The sequence below is a fragment of the Microcebus murinus genome, chromosome 9 (genome assembly GCF_040939455.1).
Source record: "Microcebus murinus isolate Inina chromosome 9, M.murinus_Inina_mat1.0, whole genome shotgun sequence".
NCBI lineage: Eukaryota > Metazoa > Chordata > Mammalia > Primates > Cheirogaleidae > Microcebus > Microcebus murinus.
In genome coordinates this window covers 85,392,212-85,415,463 of record NC_134112.1, presented here as the reverse complement: position 1 = coordinate 85,415,463, position 23,252 = coordinate 85,392,212, and the positions used below count along the sequence as shown (strand labels likewise).

Genomic DNA, 23,252 nt, shown 5'->3' with positions numbered 1-23,252 from the left:
CAAGTGGCAAGAATAGAAAACTGGTTAATTATAATGTAGCAACAGGAAAACATAGTAAAATACCAGTTTATAAACCATGTGAAGAAATAGAAATAGGCAAATAAAATAGTATTAAGTAAAAAAATGAGAACATCAAATTTATATATTATAAATGGCAGCTATATACAATGTAAATTGTGAAATAAGTTAGTTTGGCATGAGTAAATGGAGTTTAACATTCACTTTTTTCTTCTATATAATAATAATGGACTAGAAATAAACAAATCATTATATGAGTTACTTAGAATTGATACTTTCTCATCAACATATTTCATTCTTGTGCCATAGCATGATGGCTATCTACACCTCAGTCAGAGCTATAGCCAATACCATGCCCTCTATTTACCTATGATATTAGGTTTATTGAGAGACCTTAAAGGTATTATGATATTGCTCAGACTCCCATTGGAACACAGAGTTCAAGGAAGTACTCATCAAATCAAAACTAACATTTTTTTACCTACTGAGAGCAAAAGCATTCTGACATATACACAAAATGTGCAAGTACAAGTCCCTGCTGTCTAGGAAATGCATACTCTCTCCGGTTGGTAGTACAAGGCTCAGAAATACTAAATGAGCTGAAGTAGCAGGATCACTTGAGGTCAGGAGTTTGAGACCAGCCTGAGCAAGAGTGAGACTCTGTCCCTATAAAAAATAGAAAAAATTAGCTGGGTGTGGTGGCACGCACCCATAGTCCCAGCTACCTGGGAGGCTGAGGCAGGAGGATTGCTTGAGCCCAGGAGTTTGAGATTACAGTGAGCTATGATGACACCACTACATTCTACCCAGGATGACAGAGTGAGATCCTGTCTCAAAAAAAAAAAAAAAGAAAAAGAAATATTAAACGAAAAGGAAGTAGAGTTTCTCAAGAGGATGGGACCTAGTACACAAGCCTGACTTACTGGAAAGACATGGGCTTTGAGGGCCTCAGATGTTGGGTTCAATCCCAGTTCTGTTACTTTCCAGCAAAAGTTAAGTAAGTTACTCTTCTGTGCTTCAGTGTATTTATTTGTAAAATTGGACAGGATCAATGGCCTCACAGATTTATTGGGAAGATTAAATAAGATAATGCATTGAAAACACTGGAAGGTCTCAGTCATTCCTTCTCAATGCCAAACGGAGTTCATACTGGGTGGCAATGTCTCATGGGGCAGTCTGCCCCATAGTATACACTCCTCTGCAGTTACCAATATATTTATTCTTAATTCTCCAGGAGCTCTGGGTACATGATTTGTTTTTGTTTGTTTGTGGGGTCTTTTTTGGATAGGGGTGTCAATGGAAGAAACTCCAAAAAAGTTCTTCCCAGAGGAGGGGTCATGCTGTTGCCATCACCCATTTCCCTGCGACATAAGGCAAAGCCAATGGCAATGGGACAGCAAAGAATGACAACAACTTTGTAAACACAATTCCTGATAATCTTGAGACCATGCAGCTCCACACTGAGTACAAATAGGCACCTAATGTGGCTTATTTGTACAAAAGAATGACACCCTGGCAATAACTATAACTTCAAAGGGAAAAAACATACTAATGACAAATAAGGAGTGGTGTGAAACAACAGAAAAAAAATTTTCAATTAAGAGGTCTTACTATCAGTATAGGGAATGTCAGCTTCTTAATTTCAGACAGATTTTCATATTTGTGCAAGCCTCCATAGAGTATTCTGGATCAAAGTTAATTTAGTTTGTAAATAAAATAACATTAAGATAATAAAAGGCAATAGTTGATGTCCATTCCTTAAAATAACTTTTTTATTAAATACAATATTTGAGTCCAGAGCCAGCCACAGTGGTGTGAGCCTATGGTCCCAGCTACTCAGAAGGCTGAGGAAAGAGGCTCACAGGAGCCCAGGAGTACGAATCTATCCTGGGAAATATGGTAAGAACCCTGTCTCTAAAAAAAAAACCAGATGAACGAATAAAATTTTTAAAAAATTTGAGTCCAATACAAGAACTCTAATCACAAGTTCTGTGGCAATGGTTCCCAAATGTGTCAGCAAATTAGAGCCACCTGGGGGTCTTTTAAAGCATCCAAAGCCCAAGACCTTCCTTGAACTACTTAAGTCAGAATCCACTTAAGGCAGTGGATTCAGGCATCAGTAGGACTTAAACCTTCTCTATGTCCAATGCAGAAAATTTGGGCACCTACTTCTCTATGACCTCTCTACTTAAGTGTGATTATAGTGCAGCGGCAATGACATCACCTGGAAAGTATTTAGAAATCACAGTCTCAGGCCCCACCCCAGACCCTCTAGGTAGGGATTTCCTTCCACAAGAACCACAGGTGATGTGGGCAACATCATAGCAGGAGATGGACTGCTCTAGGGCTCAGCAAACTGTTCCAGCAGCCACAGTTCACAGGTAGTTTATTTCTGCTTCAGCAATTCAAAAGCAAGTGCACAGAAACAAGAATGAAGATCTGAAAGCATTATTTTCTTAAAAGGTAAAGGTTGGATAAATAAAAGAGCAAAGTTGGAGCCTCTAGGAGAATTTTTACAGATTTCTCAGATATAAAATTTTTCAGATAAAATTATTCTACTGTAACAAAAAATGCAATAATAATTACTGTTTAAATGAAGGAAAGAGAATAGAAGGAAGTTCTTTGGTTTGAACACTAGGTTTGAGCAAAGCTTCCTGAAAAGACTATCCACTGACAGATCATCTCCCTTTTCCAAAATAAATGTTACACAGAGCCTTCTTTTTTATTTCATTTCAGACACTTACACTACTTGCCCCATACCTTATTCTCTCTGAATCCTCTATTTTAGTGCTATTTAGCTTATTGAATGCACTTTGCAAACCACTTAACATTTGTAAATAGTATTAATTAATAAAATCTACCTTGAGATTTTTGGGCGGCTTGAAATTGAAGAATGTAGTCAGTTTATTTTGAGAAGCATTAAGTTCTAGAAGATAAGGCATATAGCCGACACAAGACAAATCTGGGGGAGGAATAGATGCAGATTAAGGTAAGCCAATAAAATAACTAGACAAAGGCATTAAAAACAGCATATGTTACATCAGTATATTTCTTAATTATATCAGTTACAAGCACATCTTAATTATTGCAGATGAATAAAATCAGGACTGTGTGAAATATACAAAAACAAAAGTGTGGAAAACTCTTGATGAGCCAATAATTCAAGCTTATTCCCCAGGGCCTGCCCACATCTTGCATTGCCCTATTTCCCAGACAGCCAAGTAACCAACGGCTGAGGCCTCTTCCATGTCTCTGCTCACTCTCCCACGATCTGCTAATGCTCAAATGCTTCCAAACTTGCCAGCCTTAGAGGAAAGGATGAGAAGCTAAAGCCTTAGATAATCCTCTTGATAATTAGCCTCTAAATAACTGAATTAGGTCTTTTCAGAAAGACTGGAAATGCTACGATTAGGAAACTCTCTTTGTTGTAAATTAAATTTTGTTTCAGTTGGACTTAATGCTAAATATCATTAATGATTTGAAGTGATTTAAATCATTGCTATCATTTTACTTTGACTCTGTACTGGTTCAAAAGTACATCTGAGTTTTGCATTTTATCCCAAGCAAATATTCTGAACTTTGGATACTGAGTAAAGGATTATTGTGCTAATAAAGGATACTCCTAATGACATTACATATAAATTGTAAAAGTTGTGAAGTATTGTTTTGCCTTTCTCGGCCACTTTACAGCAGGCATACTTTGAGGTTGCAGAATGAATTAGGGAAGGGATCAGCAAGACTCACAGAGTAAGGGCTGCAGCCCCGTCTCTACCAACAATTCATTTCTCTACCTGCAAACGGCAGTGGGAATAGTGTCTCCCTCTCTCTTACTCTAGATCATAGAATGAGGGGATGGCCCTTGTGGGAGAATGGAATCTCCACACCTGCAGCCAAGCACAGTGCTTCTACCTTTCTGCAGGTGGTACAGACACATGCTCCAGGAGAAGGCGGCCGGCCAGGGCAGCGGGGCCCTGCCCTGGGGCAGGTGAGGCAGGCAGCGTGAGGGGGCCTCCTGCTATCTTTCCTTCCCAAGGGCCACTAAAGCCAGAAAATCCCCACCAATTTCCATTTTATATCTCTGGACTAAACCATACCCACCTTTACCAAATCTAAATAGTTCCAGGAAAGGCAATACATGGAGACATTAACACAGGTGGAAATTAATGAGCAAATCAAGGAAGGCTGCCTGCGAGAGGAAACCTGTAATTGCTTTACAGTCCGTATCTACTTGTCCCTTCTGAGCTCAGCTACATGTCTGTCAGTGAGGGTCTCAACTCCACACTGTCCACTGGGCCTCAGACTCCGGCTTGGAGCTGATCTTTCTCAGGGCAGGTAAATTCTTGTACCATGGAGATCTTGTCTAAAAGCAGCAGCTAGTACTTAGCTAGAGACAAAGAAGTGGTGTGTATATTTCACACTTTGTATACAGTCAATGTTTCCAAAGCATTTAACAGAAAAAAACCCACAAAAAAACCTGGTCTGGGTTGCTGGACTTGTAGCTTGAGCAAGTCCGCCGTCCCTACTCAGTGCAGTGCCCCCTTTGTCCACTAGATGGCAGGAGCTCCTCGTGTCTACTTCAGTGGTTCTCAAAGTGTGGTCCTAGACCAGCAGCATCATATTCATCCGGGGAATTTATTAAAAATGCGAATTCTCAGGTCCTCCCCTGAATATACTGAATCAGAAACTCTGAGGGTGAGGCTGAGCAATCTGTTTTAACATGCTCCCCAGGTGAATATGATACAAGCTGAAATTTGGTCTATATGAGAACATTAGTAAGGCTGTCAACACAAAAAGAAAAATGTACTTACACACAGTAGGCTCTCAAACACTTGATGAATTAATGAAATGAGCCGTACATGATTAATGAAGACTGATCCAGCTAAAAGGAATGCTTTGATCGTAACTGTGGGCTCCCTGCTCAAGTGGCAAAGGTATGAAGCCAAATCTCTTCCCTTGTTAGCACTAAGCACTGTTAAAGCCTCCCACCACTCTGCAATTTCTTATCTAGTGAATGAAACTGACCTTAGGAGATGTGGAGTAGGCAAAGTGCTCCTGTCAGAAACACTAAAAAAAGGCTTTCTGATGATATGATAATCTGAGATTTGCTTTAAAAGAAGCCTAGGGAAGGGGCAGGGAGGTTCAGATGAAACAGGATTGGCCATGGAGTGATAATTGTTAAACCTCAATGCTCATTCCAATATTCTATTTGTGTGTGTTTATAATTTTCCATAATAAAGCTTTATAAAACTAGAAAAAAATAATAAAACTCTTTCAAAAACAGCATTTACAAAATAAAAACAAGCTAGAATATTTCTTAGCCATTAAAAGAGTAAATTTTGATTATTAGTGCCATATGAGGGTGAAAAATCAGAAAAATGAAACAGAAGAGCATATCAGCAACATTTAATTGTCATAAAAAAGGCAGGCAAAAGAAACAAGTAGAAAGATTATTGGTGAAGAAAGCAGGTCAAAAGTAATGATTTGCTTACATCCTTGGAAATCTAAAGACAAACATTGTACACTGTCAACTTCAAATAAGATCACAAAATTAGAAACAAGGATCAAGCTTTGAAGAAAATATGACAATTGTAGGACTAATTTCATTAAATGTGAACAAGATGTCATAACAAATATATAGAACTACAAATGGTGAAGTTAGATTTGAAAGAATCAACTAAATAAATAAAGACAGCAAAAAGAGGAGAAGAAATTAATTTGTGAATCCCTGGTGCTCAAATACTAAGAATAGGAGAGCTAACCAGGTTTAAAATGTAAATGCAAAAACAAAATAAGGAAAATAATCCAGTAAAGGAAAAAAAAAGACTAATTCATTTGCACTGAATATCAACTAATAGAGGGAAAGAAAAGGAATCATCAAACATTCAGAAAGTATTGAAGAAGTAATGATCGATCTCTTTAAAGGAAAAGATAAAGCAAACATTCCATCTCATATTCTTAAATATTGTGGAGCACATCTCAACCATATAATATTTCAGACTTCTGCCTTTTTCTTTATTCATCAATCACTGGTGCCTGTTTTTGCATGGAAAGCAAAGGATCCATATGTAAATTGATCCACAGATTACTTATATCAAGTTTGGCAATATTAAACTGTATTACAAACTGCAACACTTAAATTTTAAAATAATTCAGTGATCAATCTAGAATAACAATTACATACCTTCAATTTTATTCACTGAAAGATCCAACTTCTGTAGGTGAACATATTCACGGAGAATGTTAACGTCAATTAAATCACAACCCTGAGGGGGGAAAAAAGTTAAAAGGCTTTAATATTGTTTTAAGAGATTAGTACTCAGCCTTCTTGCAACATCTGGAAAGAATAGTTGATGGAAAGAAACCCAGAATTTCTTCAAAAATATAGAAGTGAGAGAACAAAATCTGAAGCCTACTATGAATACGACCTCAAAACAGACTATAGATCCCACCAAAAAAAATTGCATTCCTATGAAGAAAATAGCAGCTTAGAAAATTAGTGTTGTTAGCAAGAACGAATACAACATGAAAAGGCCAATTAAAGCAGTGTTCATGGAGATGTTAGAGCAGAGTTTCACATTTTTCTTAAAAAAGCCAAATAATAGCAATAAAGACAAGGCCTTTATCTAGTAGAAGAAAACAAAAAGCAAAGGCCTAGAATTTAAATGAAGTTTTAAAGAGTTCACACCTGATCAGGAAATCATTAATAACAATACCACCTACACTTTCACGGGGTTCCTCTTCAAAGCTCTTTCACAATAATCTCATCTGATCAAACACACCTGTGAAATCTATAGGGCAGCTTATTCCCAATTCAGAGATGAAGGGTGTGAAGTATAGAGAGGTATGTAAACAGCCTGAAGTCACATAGCAAGTTAGTGATAGAGAACCAGTATCCAAGTCTCCTGAATTCTTGTCCAAAAATCTTTCCATGAATAATGCTTCTAGTGAACTTCAAGTGAAGTTAGGGGGGAATTTGGTCCCATGGAACCATATTACTGGTTTATGCTGTGATGTCAGAGTCAGAAAAAAGCCAACCAATGAAGAATCATTATAAGCAAGTTCTCATACAGAATAATGATGACTGTTTAATGAAGACTGCTATAATAGTAAGAAATACTTACTGAATATCTACTATGTACAGGCAGTGTGCTTGTCATGATGAGGAATACAATGGGATAGTGCTATACTGTACCCTTAAGAAACTTAGGACTTTGGTAGAAAAAAAGATACATACACAAGTAATAAGGGAAAGTAAAAAATAACATGCAATATAAATAAGATATAAAGGGGAAAAATAATCACTAAATCAGGCAACCCTAAAAAAGTGTATTCAGTAAGACAGGTTATTAAGGCAAAGTAATTCAACATGCAATATCTCAAATGTAAGGAGGTCAGTGGCAAAATAAGTTAAGTTTCAGTCCATCTAGCTGAAATAAGATTTAAAGGATTGCTTTGAGGCGTAGATCAATTTAAGGCATAGCTCTATGTACATAAGTAGAATATTGATTGAAAGGGACGTGTGTGGGGGTGCATTGGCTGCTGGAATTATATAGCATATGCCAATGTCTAACATAGTGCAGTATATACAGGATGCTCCCTGCATGTTATTACCTGACTGGCAGAATCATCCATAAAATGTTATAAAGTGAAAATAGTAAAAGATTATAGTCTTAATATGTTGACCTCAAAGGGCATGCCATGAAACCAGCGTGGGTGAAAATAGCTTAACGTTTCTTGAATAGTGTACTAATTCAAGTCTAAGACAGAACAGTCTTATAATCAATTATATACACTGTAGCCAAAGCATGGTGTTACAGTAAAATTTCAATGTGCTTTTTTTTCCCCCACCTATGTTATCTGCATTTACTCTACAGATCTCCAAGGAATATTTAATGCTTTACAACACAAGGAAGCCAAAGGAATTAAATTATTTTTGTAAAACTACAGAGAAACAAACAAGGCAAGCAGATTAAGTACTCTGAGTAGTCTGCTCTTATAGCCTCTCTTATGATAAAATGGGAGCCAAGATTTTGTGCTACTCTATAAGTAGTATTGAAATCTATTGTTATTCATCAATTTTTGAGATTTTTTTTCTTTAATGATAGATATCTTTTGGAAAGTAAGATATAGCTCAAAGCCACTTATTTCCTGACATACTTAGGGGGTTAAAGTCAATATCAAAATTCTCTGTTCCCTTGGATTCAGATATAAATTTCAGTGCTGCTTCTACTGATCAGACGGAAAATTCTTAAAGAGTCTTTGATTGGTTTTACAGAATCAAATTCAACCTTCTGGAAAGAAAGCATTGATTACTATAATATAGACTACTTAAGATGAAAGAAATCAAGTGTGAAGAGAATGAAAACAAAGGAATCTAGGGGCTGATTACTAGATTGGCCAGGGCTCTTTGAAGTCTAATATTTACATAAATATCTCTTATCACCAGTCTCCATGAAATGCAAGGCTCTGAGATTTGCTGCCACCACAAAAGCTATGAGTACCAAAGAAAATGAATATGGTTTAGTTCCCTGTCAAGCTGTAGCCCACCAAAGTGATTTTGTCATACTCACCGATAAAGTTAGACTGAGGTAGACCTGCTCAGTCCCAGGGCCTGAGCGTCCCAATTGATGGATTGCTGCAGCCACAGCCTCTTCTTTCAGGACCCCATCAAATTCCTCCAGCTAAAAACCCACAGAGGTGGACAAAGAAAGGCTTCCCATTAGAAAAGAAACAATCCACTTTGTCATGGCTAATACATCTTTAGTATATTTTATACCCAGGAGCTCTGCCCTTCAAAATTTACCATCCCCAAAGAAAATTCTGTGTTGAGGACATATGCATATTACATGTAATTAAATAAATATCTACCAAATCAGTGTTTTCACTGCCACTGAACTTTCAGGAGGTCACTTGCATTAGGCAGTCAAAGTCAAGTGAACACTGTAGCAGAAGCAGCATCAGTAGTAATGGCGATAGCTACCATTGATTGAGTGTGTCTCCATTCCAGGCACTGTGCTAAGAGCTCTCAATGGATTGGCTCATTTAATTCTTTTGACAACCCTGAGGTAGGTGTTCTTATCTCCACTTTACAGATGAAAAACTAAGGTTTAGAGGTTAACTTGCCTAAAACCACATGTATAGTATGTGACAGCACTGGAATGAAAACCCTAATCTATCTGACCCAAGAGCAATTCTCCTAATCACTACACTTGACTGCTTGCCCATACTCCAAAGGATGGTTACATCAAATTAAGGCAATTGCTTCTTTAAATTTGGTATTTTTGCTAAAGAAAACAGGTCCTCAGTTCCCTTGCTATTGGCTAATTTTGTTAGATTCATATCCAGCACTTAGTATATTTATAAGATTTATTAAAAGAGTGATGATCATTTCCATTAGGAGGTTGGCCCTTGGTCTACCTCCCAGGCACTAATGGCAGCCCAACACATCCTTTCCCCAGAAATGACAGAGAGAAGAGATAACAGGTAGATCAGTATTGTTTGTGCCTCCTTCAACTCCATAATGGCTAGCATATTAACACTGACCTCAGCATGAGGACATAAAGTGCAGTAACCAGATCATCACTGATATAAGTAACCATGACTAGCATATGGACTACCACGGCAAAATACCCTCTTTCCAAATCCTTTATGTTAATTTAGAAACCAACAAAGCTGCTCAGGCTCTTGGTACTGAGGATATACGTATGTAGGCTTGTACTAATGTAAAGAGTTTCTTTGCCCCCAAATGTCTGCTAACCTGGGGAAGCGAATACCACCTGCATTGAGATAGCACATGTGCTTTGGAATTGGGCAGGTGTGGCTTGAACACTAGCTCTGCCATTTTGGATGTGTGACTTTGAGTAGGTAAAGTTTTCACTGAGCCTCATATTTTTCACCTATAAATAGAAAATGTTATTACCTATGAAGGAGTTCAGGATATGTCACCCCAAAATATGCTACTTTAGTATATTGATTGTTTTGAGCTGAAGGCACTTGAAAAACAGCAAATGCAAGGAGAGGCTTTCTCTGAACTCCCCTTATCTGCCTAAAGGCAGCTCCTCCAAAAAGAACTCAATTGTCCTAAATCCCCTCCCTGGCAGTTTTATCAAACAGGAAAGATTGACTCTTACCAGAGGAGAGGAGTCTATAAGTCTGTATCACACTCAGACAGATTCTGTCAAAAACTATCATGTCTCCCATCTATTTTTCTAAGGGCCTAGCCCTCTTTCCCAAAAAGCATTTATTCTCCCCTAAGTGACCTATACCCCTTCCCCCCTTCTCCTATTAAGATGGTGTACAAGTTTTTAAATCTCACCACTTTTTTTGGGTATTCACATTTATTTTTTCCTGTGATGCTCCCATGTACATAATATTAAAAATTAATAAGTGTGCATATCTTTTTTTCCTATTACCTGCCTATTGTCAGTCTATTGTATAGACCTGGGTATTAAGGATAGGAAATAAAGAGAATGTCTTTCCTCCTCTATATCCTCTTTAAATGTTTTAGGTAGAAAGAAAAAAAATAATAGATACAAAACTCTTAGCACAGTGCCTGGTACATAGCAAGTGTTCCCAATAAATGACAATTGTTACTACTAATTGATGAAGTCAGAAATTCCACATCTTAATGTTTCACTCATCTATACCAATCAACCTGTTCACAGAATGAAACACATTTACTTTTCTTAATACTGTTCCAATTTTAAGAAATTATAAGACCTAGGAAGGAATGGAGTTAGAGGGATGTTACCTTCCCTCCAAAACTTTCCACCTAGACCTCTGAAGTTCACCTGACTCCCTCCATTTCCTAAGAAGGCATTGTATCCTTACTTATAGCAGGTGGATGCTTGTTTTTCAATGTAGCTACTGACATGGAGACAGGCCACACTTGTCAGCATTTTCCCAGATTCCCAAGGCAAGACTCTTGCACAGCAACCCCCTCACACCTTCTTTGAGATTCCTGCCATTTGGCAGTATCATGCCTTCCCCTTCTGGTCTTTGGTCATTTTCAAACCTTCACAAACCCTACCCTTATCTTGGCATCAGAATCCCTATGGATGACCATCCAACACCCCTACTCCCAGCACATGCACGCACACACACACACACACACATTTCTTTACTGCCCCAACTCCAGACAATGTAAACTTGATTTCCACCCAACTTCAGCCACCCACTCCCAGGGCCATGTTCTGGACCTTGTTAATCATCATGATAAACTGCTTCTAGAAACCTCCATCCCCAGTATTCCACTGTCTAATCCCACAACTACCTATGTGTCAACCTTTGCAGCACCTACTGAACTTGTTCTTTGATCACAACAAAATCTCCAGTTTGTTCATCTTTCCCTTTCTCAGAGTCGGTTTTCTCCTGACTGTACCCCCTTCCCTACTGGGAAGCCTATGGGCAATTTCAATTTCTCCCTACCCTCAAGTCTCTACTTGTCCCCTGATTGCAACTACACACACCCATACCCAAACCTGAATCAAGTTCACATTCAACTGCTGCATTGAAGCAGGGACTATATCATGTTCATCATTCATTTAGGGAAAAAAAATCTTTATAGAATGCCTAGCACATGCCGGCCAGTATGCTAGGCTCAGTGGATAAGACATGGTGAATAAGTGAATAAGCAAACAGACATGGTACCTATCTGAAAGGGATTTACTGTCTTGGATACAGACAATTACACAAGCAATTTCAGGAGTATGGTAAATAAGAGATAAGCAGGAGACCTAATCCGAGACCCCCTCCTGATTTCCAGTCTTATGGTTTATATATCCAACTCCTTAACACATGGCTCCATGTTTCCTGATTCCTATTGTAGATAATGGCCTTCATATCTTCCCAGACCAGGCCATAGGCCTAACATTCACCCTACACTTCTAATATTCAATTAGTAACTGTCCCATCTTAAATATCTTAAATACGTTTTTTCTTTAAGCTTCCTTTCCATTCCCATTGCCTTAATCCAGACTCTCTCCCTCCCCACTAGATATTGCTAGAGTCTGCCCACTTATTTCCCTGCCTCTGTCTTAGTATCCTCTAATCTAATCCCACCTGCCTCTGTCTTAGTATCCTCTAATCTAATCCCACCTGGCCAATAAAGCAATTCCCACTGCTTAGAGACTCAAGTCCATGTCCGTACAACTCAAGTCCACAGAGCCCTCCAGAATCTGGCCCCTATCTAGGTTGCTGCTTCTACTCTCACCTACAACTCATCAATAGGAAAATTTCAGCTGCCTGCCTGCCCACACACCACCTCTCCACCGAGACCGGAGTCTATTTCCCCTAAAGTCTTCCATGATCCCTGCAATTGGGTTGTCATCTGTACATATAGCATACTACAGAGGCTGAATTACTCCATATAGTATACTACAGAGGCTGAATTACTATGATTTACTCAAATTATCTCACTTTGAGAACAGGGACCATATATGTATGTCCTCAATCATGTTGTCATCTTCTGTCATTACTGTTGCTTTTATTATATCTATAATTTGAGAGTCTATTCTGTATCAGACACTATATTAAGAATGGTAATATAAAGTTTCTTATTAAATTTGATGTTCATAACCATCCCATGAGTAGGCATTATTAGTCACATTATGTTACTGGGAAAAAAAGCGGTTTTTGTTCTTCAGTTTTTGGGCCCAGACACTTCTGCTGTATATAGTCAAAAAGTGCTTCCTACATAGCAATCATCAGTAAATCTTTGCTCAATAAAGGCTAAATTAATGAAATCACTTAATGGGCTGTAGTTAGCAGATAAAAACATGTAAGTTACTATTACATGTTTTGTTAGTAATCATATCAAAAATATATTATGCTAAGCATTTTACATATAGGATCTCATTTAATTCTCACAATTCTCCTATGAGACACATATTTTAATTCCCACATTACGGATGAGACATAGAAAGGTTAAGTAACTTGCAGCTAACAAAAGGTTAAACCAAACCTCAGATAGAAATCTTTAATTCCAGAGGCAGTGTTTTGAACAGCTGGTCTGTACTGCTTTCCTTAAATTCATAAGGGCTTCTGAGATTTGAGGCTAATTGCATTACAGGCATATAATAATCATTGTGATCATCATAGCATTGCAAATCTTAACCAGGCTAAGATATGAAAAATAAATCATTGAACATGAATGTCCAAATGTTTCCTTTTAAAACTTTTCAGTATACTCAGCGTATTAAAATTTATTAATACTATGAAAGCCAAAACAGTATGTAAGAATACAAAATAAATATTAACATTTAGAATGTAAATGGAAGAGATAATGCAACTTTTTCCACACACATCCTCAAGCCAAAAAGAAACTACTTCAAGTCTACCCCTTCTATGGTTTGTTAATGGCATACTGAAGACAGATTAACAATGGTACTAATGAACCCCATAGCCGAAAAGATATGTGTTAATTACAATAATAAAGTATACTGGTGGCTCATTTGTGAATTCCTCTGGGGTGGAAGCTGGTGGAAACCATACAAACATCTCAAAGTTGCGAAAACACTGCTACCATTTTGCAATAGTCACTTTTAAAGGTAGCAAAGTAAACCAAAAAAAGACAAAAGTAGTACTAAGGAAAATAATATTTAATAGTATTCTAACTTCTGATAGTGGCAGAAGAAATAGCTTTCTATGGTCAACTTTAAGCCAAACTAAACTGTAACAAGCTCATGTAGAAGGAATTAGAAGAAGTGGAAAGAAAAATGGGGGATGAGGGTGGAAAGAAATGAGCCAAATGTTGAAAGTGAACAGAGAACATCACGAAAGAAGTGAAACCCAAGTTGGGAAAGAGTAGAAATAGTTAAAAGTAGAATTGGAGTAACAGACAATGCTGCAGGTTAGGGAGGGGAGAGTGAGAAGAAATAAGACAAATGAGGAAAGGAGGCTGTGAACGGGTACAGGCATAATAGAACATGTTTGGTGCCAGGGAGGAAAAGAGACTAGAAAAAGATGTAAAGATGCAAAGAGGGAAAACCAGAAGAATATCACATAACGAGGATATTGAAAACATATTTCTGAAAAGACTTTGAAGGAATTTATACCATGAAGGAAAAGGAAAGGGGAGAGAAAAACCTGGAAGAGAAGACAAAGAGGAAAACCTAACAGTGTATTGAAAGAATGCAAATCCAAACAGGTTTTTGAAAGAAAGCAAACAATTTACTAGAAGCCAAGAGAAGGAAGTGATGTTATGAGATGTGGAAAAGGACAAGAGGACAGGCAATGGGCTCAGAAAGGAAAAGGATGATAATAAGTGTAAGAAAGAGGTTGGGTATTGTAGAAAAGAGGGAATTTGTAGTCATGTGAAAGGCAAATTGACCACGCCAAGCAATACAGGTGGGAACGTTAGGAATTTCTCATTCTATGGCCTCTTTCTGTTGTGTGTGCCTGTTACTTGCATGAGGCATATACCCCTGGCAGAAGTAATATTAAACTTTTAAGTCACTTAGTCTTTGAGGAAGCACTTATCAGATTATTAAGGCACTTATCAGATTATTTCAAGAGAGTAATTTTTTTTTTTTTTCCTGCAAGAAGCAGGCTGAAGGAACTAGAACTGGGGAAGAGTGCTGGAGTACTTCATAAGTCACACGAAGCAGATGCTGGAGATGCCAGAGATGAACCCTGCCTATTCACAATACTGTCAGGGTATAAGTTTGAAAAAGTTAAAGCCATAACTCCCATACAAACATATCGATACTTTTTTCAAAAGGACACTGCGTAACTCGACTCCTAAGGAATCAAATGTGTTAAAGAAATAGAAAGGAGATGTTCGGAGATATTTCAGGCAGGGGGTGAGGAAATGGGGCAAGAGAAATGGGAAGAAAAGAGCGGCCCCAGAGTCGCCAGGAAGAAGCGCTCCTGGAGGCGAGAGCCAGGGAAGGTGTGGGCTAAGCCTAGGGCTGGTGAGGGAGGCGTCGGGAGCCGCCGCTGAAGTAGCAGCGCCTGACCGCTGGAGGAGAAGACCAGGGAGTGGGGGGCGAGGGCGCGTGGGGAAAGGCACACCTCCAGATTCTGTATTTCGGAGTCTGAGGACTCTTCGGATTCCCCTTCGACCTGTTCGTCCTCTCCGTCCATGTCCAACTCCTGATAGCGGTGCATGAGCTGCTGCAGCAGGTAGGAGGAGGACCTGCTGAAAGTGCCTTTCATCTTTAGCCCCATGGGAAAAGACGACCAGGAAGGTTGAGATTTTTTTCCTGAGCGCATCTGCATCGATTGGCCTCCAGTTCGTGAACTGCCGGGGGCTCCCAGGAGAGAGGGAGCTCTGTAGGCCGCCATCTTGTTTAGCGGGTTGCCTAGGAGACATGCCGGGGAGCCAGCGCCGCAAGGGATTCTGGGGGCTGTAGTCTCCGCGCGTGCTCGCCTGCTGCAGTGGGCGCTCCACTTTGCCTTTCATTTTGTCTGCGTCTTCCGTTATTTTTCTCGGTTTATCTCGTCCTTTTTGCATGTCTTTCTCGTCTTCACCTCTTTTCTTTGTCTCCAGCTGTCTTTCTCCCTACCTTGAGGCCCCTCTTAGTGCTTTTTCATCCCGCACTAGGATCCCACGTGCTCCTCTCTTCCCCGCTTCATTCACGAAGCAGCCTTCTGCAGAGCCCTGCGTTGGCAGAGTCTGAGGTCTCGAGTTGAAGTTCAACTATATGCGCGCTAGGAGCTGAGGGTGTGCACAATGAAATAGAAGCCATGGTTCCTGCCCTTATGATTTAATAAAGAGAAACTACCAGAGGATATCTGAGAGCCGATTTGCAAGTAATTTACATTCCCCCACCCCCAAATGGTAAACCATGTCCTCCGGGAGAAAAAACTGGCTGTGGTCTAAAAATCCAAACAGAAAGACAAGAAAAAAAAACAAACAAAAAAAAACTGCTGTCAAATTGACACTGTATCTGAAAGCTTCTGAAAAGCTATTAGCATCCCATAAATAATTGCATTAGTCAAGTGACCGGCATTGGTAATTACTTTAATCTTGTTGCATAGGTTCTCTTTGCAGTTTTATAAGATACTCTTGCAGATTACAAAGCATGATTTTATGCTAGTGTGATTTTATGTGACCTAAATCCCTTAGCCTTAAGCTCCGTAAAGTAGACACTCTATGGAAAAGCAGAATGAAAATTATAGTAACTATTATTGCCATAGTGATGACAATAGAGATCCTTGCAGGGAAGTCGTCCTCATCCGCCTGGCCTTACAGGGCCTTTTCTCCACGCTCCAATGACAGTAGTTGCAAATACAAAATGATCCTGTCAATGGCTGTCAGGGGAGAAGGAGGAAAAAATCCTTATGGACACTATCCATTGACTATTATCTTTCTCAGTGCTTGAGGGATTGTTAAAACTGACATAAAGCTTTCAGAATTACCTTCCTTCATTATCTTGCTAGTCATAAATGTAAAGGACACAGTGAAAGTATCTCTTTCTGCCTGGCTCATCTTGATTCTTGCTTATTTCTTTTTCCAGTAGGTAGAGATTCCTCCAAGGGATTTTTCCCTACCCTCACCCCCACAGGGTCTGGCTTCAGCCACTTGACATGGGGAAGGGGGCAGAGAGTATAAAAATGCAAATGCAGCATGTTTACTTTTTTCAATAACTTAATCAGCATTTCTAGCGAAGCAAGCTTTGCCAATGTCAATCTATTGAGCAGAGTTAGTACCTGTTGAACAATTTTCGAAAAGTAAAAAACAGGATTCTCATACCAAAAAATAAAATGAAACATGTGAAAGATTCTATTCAATTCATTAATGAAGAAACCAGTATAATGGTAACAGGGTATTTAGAGGCCATAAAGAGAGAGATTCTGAAATAAGTTTGCCAACTTAGAGAAAAAACTTGTCAATGCCCTATAAGACAAACTATAGCCTTTGGGGTTATATCATCTAATTATTTTGTCTCTTTTCACCTTCACACCTCCCCTCTGTCGATCCTCATTCAACAGACAGGTCACTGAGGCCTAGCGAAGTTAAATAACTGGCCAAAAGCCAAGTGGTGGTGCTGAAACCCAAACCTAGAGTGACCACTCCATAGTCTCTTCAACCTCCACATTTGCAGGTGAAAAAATGTGAAGATAAAGCTACACAATAAGAGATCTCAGAAGAAAAAAACATATTGGTCAGATTCTTAAGTATAAATAATTCACTCAGAGAATAACCTTTTCATACAGAATCATGGCATATCAAAATCAGAAGGAATTTAAAACCCCATCTTAACCCAAGTCTTCCTTTTATAGAAGAAACTGATGGCTCTCATGGAACAATGACTTGCCCAAAATTGCCTGAGTTGTTAGTGGCACAGCAGGCATTATAGTCTAGACCTCTTGTTGATCAATCCTTGTTCTTGCTAGTTTGCCAAAATGCTCATTAGGCTGGACTCATTCTATTTTACTAATAGAATTCCTCCTTCAGGCTTCTGGGCATCAAAACAGAAGGCATTGTCTCTATAAAACAAGTTATTTTACCAGGTAGAAAAGACAGAATTCGGCAAAGGGAGAGGAGGTAGAGTGACAATATTGTGTCTAAACTCTTCTCACTGGTACAAAAACATCAATCACTTCCATTTATTCATTGCCTGCTGTAAACCAGGCCCATGCTAAGTACTGTATTCATATGTCATTTAATTATTCCAACTGCTCTCTAAAATAGGAATGTGATATCCCCACTGTTCAAAAAAGAATGAGGCTCAAAGACATTAAGAAAGTTGCCCAGTCACACAATTTATGTCTAAACACTCCAACTCAGGTCTTCCTGGATCCAAAGCTCTTGAACTTAACCATTAATATTCTACTTTCCCCAAAAGTATGAATTAGTTTCCCAGGAACTTACTGTAGAGGCAGAGAGCCTGGCTCAGGTGAGATACTGAAAATGGTACAGTATATGTGTATATGTGTGTGTATACGTGTGTTGGGGCAGACAGGAAGACCCCAAGTTTCTGGGGCCAGGGAAGTGGAGTGGGCAAAGGTGAGGGGATGTGATTGTTCAGGAGGGCAGGGCCTTCTGTGATAGCCTTGGATCCTTACCACCTTGGGTGAGAGGAAGGAGAAAGGATAGCGACATCATGGCACTCAAGAACTCCTGTCTTGTGAGGGCATCCAAGATAAGCAGTTATGAGGGAACCAAAGGGGTAAAGAGCTTGAGTTTGAAAGAGGGTGCTAACTACCAGCTTCAGCTTCATGGTAGCTTTGCCTTAGTGCTATTACTGACTCTTACTCCTAACTTTTGTGTGCAACTGAGGTGTTCTCCCAATTTGGAGCCAGAACCTTATCTCCTTGAGAATGGAAAGAGAAGGCAGGATGAGCCCTCTGTGGCCTGTATTTGGAAAGAGTACCTTCCCAGGAGTGTGGACCTTGGGTAAAGCAAAGAATGAGTGTCCCACTCCCTTTTACATCCCTGCATTCCCTCCCCAATTTTGTTCAAGGAAAAACTGTGCTTCTTAGGCATGTTGACATGGCAGCACTTTGAACTGATGGCAAATTTTTCCAGCCACTATAATTCTTACAGGACACCATGAAATGGATAGGAAATAGGCAGTAGGAGGCATCACTGGTATGACAAATAGAACACAACCAAACTGATGTTTATGAGTAATCACTGTGTGCCAGACAACTTTCAAATGCTTTACATATGTCAATTTAATCCCTATAGGGATCTCAGAGATTAATATTCCCATATTGTAGATGAGGAAAAATAGGCCTAGAAAGGTCATGTAACCCCTCAACTTATTTTGTCAAATAGAATTTGGTTTCCCAGCCTACATCCTTAAGACACTACCTTCAACTCAACTGCTTTAGTAAAACTTTATGGGGAAGAACTGTAAATTTGAGAAAATTTGATGAATTTCTTGTTCTTTTATGTTCTCTTATTCCTTTCTATGAAGAAGATATGATTTCTTCATAGGGAAGGAAGCTTATTATCTAATAAAAGCTTAGTGGGTATATAGACATTAAGCAAATAATTATACCAATAACCATTTAGTTTTAATTGTCATAGGTCTAAGGAGAGAAAATGTAGGACCTGGGGTCTTGACCCCATATGGCAGGGAGGGGTCCTTTGAAATGGTAGACAAGCACTTTAAGTTCATGATTATGAAGAAAGTTGAGAAAAGACAGAATAAATGAGGAATGCATTTCTTACCTTCGAAGAAATCAACTGTATTCAGAATATGATTGTCACATTGATTGAGCTAATAGAACCGGGAAAAGTCTGGGCAGGATTTGAATGAAGCAAATATCTGTTCTAGCAGATATCAAAGGCATTTTAGGCGTGCCCCACTAATAGATAAGCCAGCTCAAATACTGGGGTTGAGATCAAAGATTATCTTTTCCTAGACTGCAATTTTAATCTTAAAAGCTCAGAGACTTAGGCAAAAAAGACAAGCAAGGGAAGAATTGTTGCAAAGGAATTACTAGCATCATGTTGTGAATAAAATCTGAACAGAGGACTAGACAGGGATCCTTCATCTAGTTAAGAACAAGTGTGGAACAGTGCTGATTTGTGGGAAAGCAAATCATGCAGCCTCTGATGTAAAGCCCAGGTGGTGCTCAAGTCACCATTATTACTGACTGGTTACACAACCTACGTGGCCTTACTACATAGAGGCATTTGTTTCAGGTGCTGAAGACAGCAAAAATGTTAAAGTTCTGGTCTGTTTATACAAGGGATTTGCATTATGGTTGGGGCAGAAGGATACAAACATCAAGAAATAAGAGCACAGATAACTCCAGACCAGTCTGGTGGAATTTAAGTCACAAGCCCTCAGTGAGTAAAATCTAGTTTCTAGGCTGTAAGTGTTACAGTCCCTTTAAGAAACCGTCCAGCGAGTTTTAAAGCTAGCAGGTAGGCACCAGGTGGGGGAGGTGGAGAAAGACAAGGGAGGCCAACAACAGAACCTACTAATTCTTATCTCCTGAAATCGGTTTTTATGTTTTTATACTCCTGTCTCTTGTGTAATGGCCCTTAGGTCTAGAGAGGATAGATAAGGCTGGGCCACGTGGAATCTAATAGTTTAAATCCTGGCAACAACTTTGCTATTTACTGACTACTTCAGTGGCTTTCGAAAAGCATAAGAGTTAATGTTTTACATAAAAAAGTCATAAGAAATGTTTCTTTCCATGATATTTTTCTGAAGTAATTTAGTGATGACCAATTGGTTTCATAAGTTAGAGATAACAAGTTAACACAAATTCTACAGAATTCCTTGTGAGGAAGTATAAAAACATGTATCTTCACAATTACTCCAGAATCTTTTGATGAAACTCTTAGAACTCTCCAGTTTGCCAGCACTGCCAAGCATATGAAGACTACTCCTTCCGTTAATGAGGTATCAAGCAATGAAACGCCCTTGAAAAGCTATAGGAAAGAAGTAATGGATCTTAAACAATTAGATGTTTTTTTCAGAGACTTGGGCCTGGGCAATGAAGACAGACCAATTAGCCCAAGTTTTAGAAAAAGATTTGCTTCTAAGAGTACAGAATGAGAAAATTGAAAAGTTAACGCAAATGCTGGTAACCCTCACAAGAAGAATTAAAGAAAATGCAGGAGATGGAAACTTTAGTACGTGAAGCTAGAGAAAGTGCTCTGCATCACGAAGACCAGATTATAAAGATGCAGAAAGAGCTTGAGATGGCTTATGACATAATAGCAGAACTTCAAGCTGAAGTTAACCAGTCAAATACACACCTTAAAAAAGACAATCGAAGTACTTCAGCAATCTATTATGCCTATGTGTCTGAAGTCGAATACTCAAGCTTGAAAAAAAAATTAAGGGAAGTGAGAAATGAAATTGTCAATTTCAAGCAAAATATTTTTTATACTAGAAGAATTTTTCTATGAATTAAATAAAATCAACTCATCCCCCCGACTCTTCCGGTCAGGGATTTGTGTGAAAGAACAAAACACTCCTTCCCACCACTGGAGGGATGGCATCGGAGGGGAGGGATCACACCAGAGAATTGTTCCTCAGGGCAGGAGGAGCCCCAAGGTGTGTTATCATAGCTGAGGCCTGTGTCTGTGCTTGTCTCAATTGACACGAGATCCAGGGCCTTGAGGGGGGCAGGGAGAACCCCATAGGTAGTAGATGGAGAGATGTTTCATTTGCAGAATCCAGCTCATGCTGCAGGCGAACTTGTCTGGAAGGGAACCACTCTGGACTCGTAGAAGTTTGAGCACAAACATATCCTCTTCCCCATGTTAACACACCAAACAAGCTGTCCCTGGTTCCTGAGGAGTCCCATGGTGGCACTGGCTTTGTCAGGGCTCCGGAAGGGGAGGTGTCACAATGAAGGACCTCGATGGAAGGCAGCTGGAGGCTGGACAAAGAGGAAAAAAAGTGTTATCCATATGGTCATAGATGATAGCGGGTGGGAACTGGCACCGAGAAGGCAGTAGGGCTTGATAGTGTTGACAAATAGTGCCACTACTTAACATCCTTTGCAGAAGGACTTTCCAGTGATACCTGTCAACTGGGATCATTGTAAGTGGGAACAGAAAATGCACATCTTTCCCCATTTTGTTTCACTAGAGGAATTGTGATAAAACAATCTTTTAAAGCAATTAAAGTCAAAGGCCAATATTTTAGAATAAACAGCGGGGGAAGACTGAGTTGTACAGGTCCTGTCAGGACTATAATAGCATTAAGAGCTCTTCAGTCCTATGTAAATGCCACTTATTTTTTTGAGAGTCTCACTCTTGCCTAGAGTGCCGTGGCTTCGGCCTAACTCACACCAACCTCAAACTCCCGGGCTCAAGCGATCCTCCTGCCTCAGCCTCCCATGTAGCTGAGACTATAGGCACAAGCCACTGTGTCCAGCTTTTTCTATTTTTAGTTGTTTGGCTAATTTCCTTCTATTTGTAGACACCAGGTCTCGCTCTTGCTCAGGCTGGTCTCAAACTCCTGAGCTCAAGCAATCTTCCCACCTTGGCCTCCCAGAGTACTAGGATTACAGGCGTGAGCCATCACGCCTGGCCCACTTGTTTTTAGGTATGAAAAATACAGTAGTGGTCCATGGGCTCAGGGGAGATTCTATATGTTCCGCTTTAAGTTGATCCTGGATGAGAGATTTTAAGTGTTTTAAGTTATTCTGCTTAACGGGCCACTGCTCTATCCATATGGACAAATTAGCAGTCCATTGTAGAGGTGCGGGTTGTAGTGGGTGCACCTGAGCAGTGGCCCCTAATGAAGAGGCTGAATAGTTAGAGAAGATTCCATTTTTCTTGCGAACCTGGTCCCCATGAAGAGTACGGTAGAGGAAGGATGAAGGATTGGAGTGTGGCCTCTTGTGGGTCAGGGCCTATATGTCAGAGGTGGTGGGTACTTTGTCTCCGAGAAGCTGAGACGCCACCCACTCCGCTACCACTAAGAGGATTCCAGAGAAGGCCCTCTCAAGGGACTATTGAAAAGCAGATGGTTTACCAGGGGAGGAATAGAGATCCCCTTTGAGGAGGGGACAACAAGGAGCTGGAGGTAGTTGCTCCTCCTGTTGAGCCACAGAGATCTATGGTGGAGAGAATGGCTCAAGATTCGGGAATTTTACAGCAGGGGACGTGGGTTTCTCCGTTGGAGAACATGGCAGGGGAGGAGGAGCAGGTTCCAATGAATCAGAACCCGTAGGAACACGTAAGGGAGTCAGTGCTGTTCGCAGCAGGTTCCATGTGGTTAATACAGCAAGGGGCACTGTTATCCCCTGCCTACAATTTGTTTTGCAAAACTTGCCTACTCACTCCTAGAGTTCTAAGTCTAACGTGTCCTCCTCTGGGAGCCTGGGGCACTGTTGCCTTAGTGCAGAGAAAAGCTGCTGAAGGCTCTTGGTCCAACAGAGCATGGAGCGGCTTTTAAGCACTGCTGCAAAATGCACAGGTAGATCCGCTGATCTTTCTACAACTCTTACCCCGTGTTAGGAATCCCCTTCTGAAATTACATGCATTGGTCCCTTTTCCAAAGCAGTGGGTGGGACTGTCCCTTACCTGGATGATTCCCCTTGTAGTCCCAACGACAAAAACGCTCACTGGACCTATGGATTCCTGAATCACATTGAGGGTTACCACTTATATGGCTGCTTTTCGTTCCCCGAGCTTGGCAGTGAAGAAACGAGTAATTACTCCAAACGCAGATGTTTCTAGAGGAAGAGGAGAGGCCAAAGTCTGAAGAAAATGGCTTCTTCCCCTAGCTTTCTCCCCGTATTAATTTCCAAGGACACGTGCAAAGGGTCAGGGCCGGTTGCTAATTTCTTTAACAACTTCCATA

General features: G+C 39.9%; 1 protein-coding gene across 1 annotated transcript in view; it reads right to left on the bottom strand.

The window, feature by feature from the left end:
• LRGUK (leucine rich repeats and guanylate kinase domain containing) overlaps nucleotides 1-15,307 on the bottom strand; it is a 99,452-nt gene extending 84,145 nt beyond the window's left edge. Inside the window, exons 1-4 of the mRNA XM_012739754.2 lie at nucleotides 15,031-15,307; nucleotides 8,589-8,699; nucleotides 6,200-6,281; nucleotides 2,880-2,980 (exon numbers count right to left, since the gene is read on the bottom strand). Coding sequence (XP_012595208.1) covers nucleotides 2,880-2,980; nucleotides 6,200-6,281; nucleotides 8,589-8,699; nucleotides 15,031-15,303 — 567 coding nt within the window. The 5' untranslated portion in view covers nucleotides 15,304-15,307. The remainder of the gene's footprint in view (nucleotides 1-2,879; nucleotides 2,981-6,199; nucleotides 6,282-8,588; nucleotides 8,700-15,030) is intronic.
• Nucleotides 15,308-23,252: the final 7,945 nt, after the last annotated feature.